This window comes from Monopterus albus, unplaced genomic scaffold (genome assembly GCF_001952655.1).
Source record: "Monopterus albus unplaced genomic scaffold, M_albus_1.0 scaffold75.1, whole genome shotgun sequence".
Taxonomy (NCBI): Eukaryota; Metazoa; Chordata; class Actinopteri; order Synbranchiformes; family Synbranchidae; genus Monopterus; species Monopterus albus.
Window position 1 is genome coordinate 994,617 of NW_018127955.1, and position 1,639 is coordinate 996,255.

The 1,639-nt window shown below is 43.4% G+C and overlaps 1 protein-coding gene across 1 annotated transcript in view; it reads left to right on the forward strand.

The window, feature by feature from the left end:
• Nucleotides 1-1,639, forward strand: part of rabgap1 (RAB GTPase activating protein 1) — a 67,726-nt gene that overhangs the window by 10,455 nt on the left and 55,632 nt on the right. The window contains 1 exon segment of the mRNA XM_020606038.1: nucleotides 935-1,170. Within this exon segment, the coding sequence (XP_020461694.1) occupies nucleotides 1,018-1,170 (153 nt within the window). The 5' untranslated portion in view covers nucleotides 935-1,017.

Below are 1,639 nucleotides of genomic sequence, written 5' to 3' on the forward strand. Positions count from 1 at the left end.
AGCAAAGGGCCCCGGACCCCGTACTCCCGGAGCACCCCCCACAGGGCACTGCGAGGGACACGGTCGAATGCCTTCTCCAGATCCACGCAGCACATGTGGACTGGTTGGGCAAACTCCCATGAACCCTCTGCCACTCTGAAGAGGGTATAGAGCTGGTCCAGTGTTCCACGGCCAGGACGAAAACCGCATTGTTCCTCCTGAATTCGAGGTTCGACTATCGGTCGAATTCTCCTCTCCAGTACCTTGGCATAGACTTTCCCGGGGAGGCTGAGGAGTGTGATCCCCCTATAGTTGGAACACACCCTCCGGTCCCCCTTCTTAAAAAGAGGGACCACCACCCCGGTCTGCCAGTCCAGAGGCACTGTCCCCGACCGCCATGTGACGTTGCAGAGGTGTGTCACATTCAGTACACCTTTTTATGTGTATAAGCATAAACCTTATTGCCAAATATTTAAAAAATACAGGGTAGAGGTTAATATGCTCCTGGTGTACACATCTGAGTTGGTGGTGGTAGATGGTTCCTTAATTCCTCACTTTCACATGCATGTTTCTTCAGAAATGGCACTTGCATCATCATAGCTTTGCATTGCATCAAGCTATTTTTGCAATACCGCTCTTTTATTCTCCAGAGAGAGACAAATTTGCTCCAAGTGATCCATGGAGCCTCCTACGCATTTCACCTTCTGTTGAACAAAGCTTTTATTATATTTTATTTTATTTCATTTTTTGTGTATTTTTTTTTTTTAACACCTTCTGGTTCTATTAATGCTCAGCTTCTCTCAGGTTTGTAAAGCAGCCTCACAGTTTCTTTTACATGTTCAGGAATTAGTTTACAGTTAGCCAAGTTTCCAGTCCCTTAAAAATTGCTTTTCATGGATTTCATCACCATGACTGTTTTCTGCTTTTTTTATATTTTACTTTTTTCTTTTTCTAGGTGATTTTGCTCATCTTCTTCCACTGCTTCCTCCTCCCGTTTCACATTCATGAGCAGCGTGGTTGAGTTTAACAGCGGCAGCCATGGATGACAAGGGCTCGGTGGGGAAGATTAGCGTGTCTTCGGACTCAGTGTCCACTCTCAACAGTGAGGACTTTGTCCTTGTGTCCCAACTGGGGGACGAGACACCCTCCTCCACTAATAATGGTAGTGATGACGAAAAGACAGGACTGAAGGTAAGGATGGTTGGGTGTAGGTGTGAATGGAAGTACAAGGGAGAGAAGGGACGCTTCAGAGCTGTACTACAGTATTCAAGTCAGAGTTTAGGAACATCACCGGTCTGTTAGTCTTAAATGTTGGTCTTAGATGTTTCTTACTATGAGTATGCTCAATATAGATAACAGTCACTATCTGGTCCTGATTGCATAAAACGTTATGGCAACTGTAAGGCTATTATTTTTAAAATGTCACCAGGACTACAGGCTAGATTGTGCTGCAGAGTTAAAACTAATTTAAGACTGTATCACATGGCATGATTTAACAAAACATTTTGATGTTCATTTTACCTATATACAGTGGGTACGGAAAGTATTCAGACCCCCTTAAATTTTTCACTCTTTGTTATATTGCAGCCATATGCTAAAATCATTTAAGTTCATTTTTTTCCTCATCAATGTACACACAGCACCCCATATTGACAGAAAA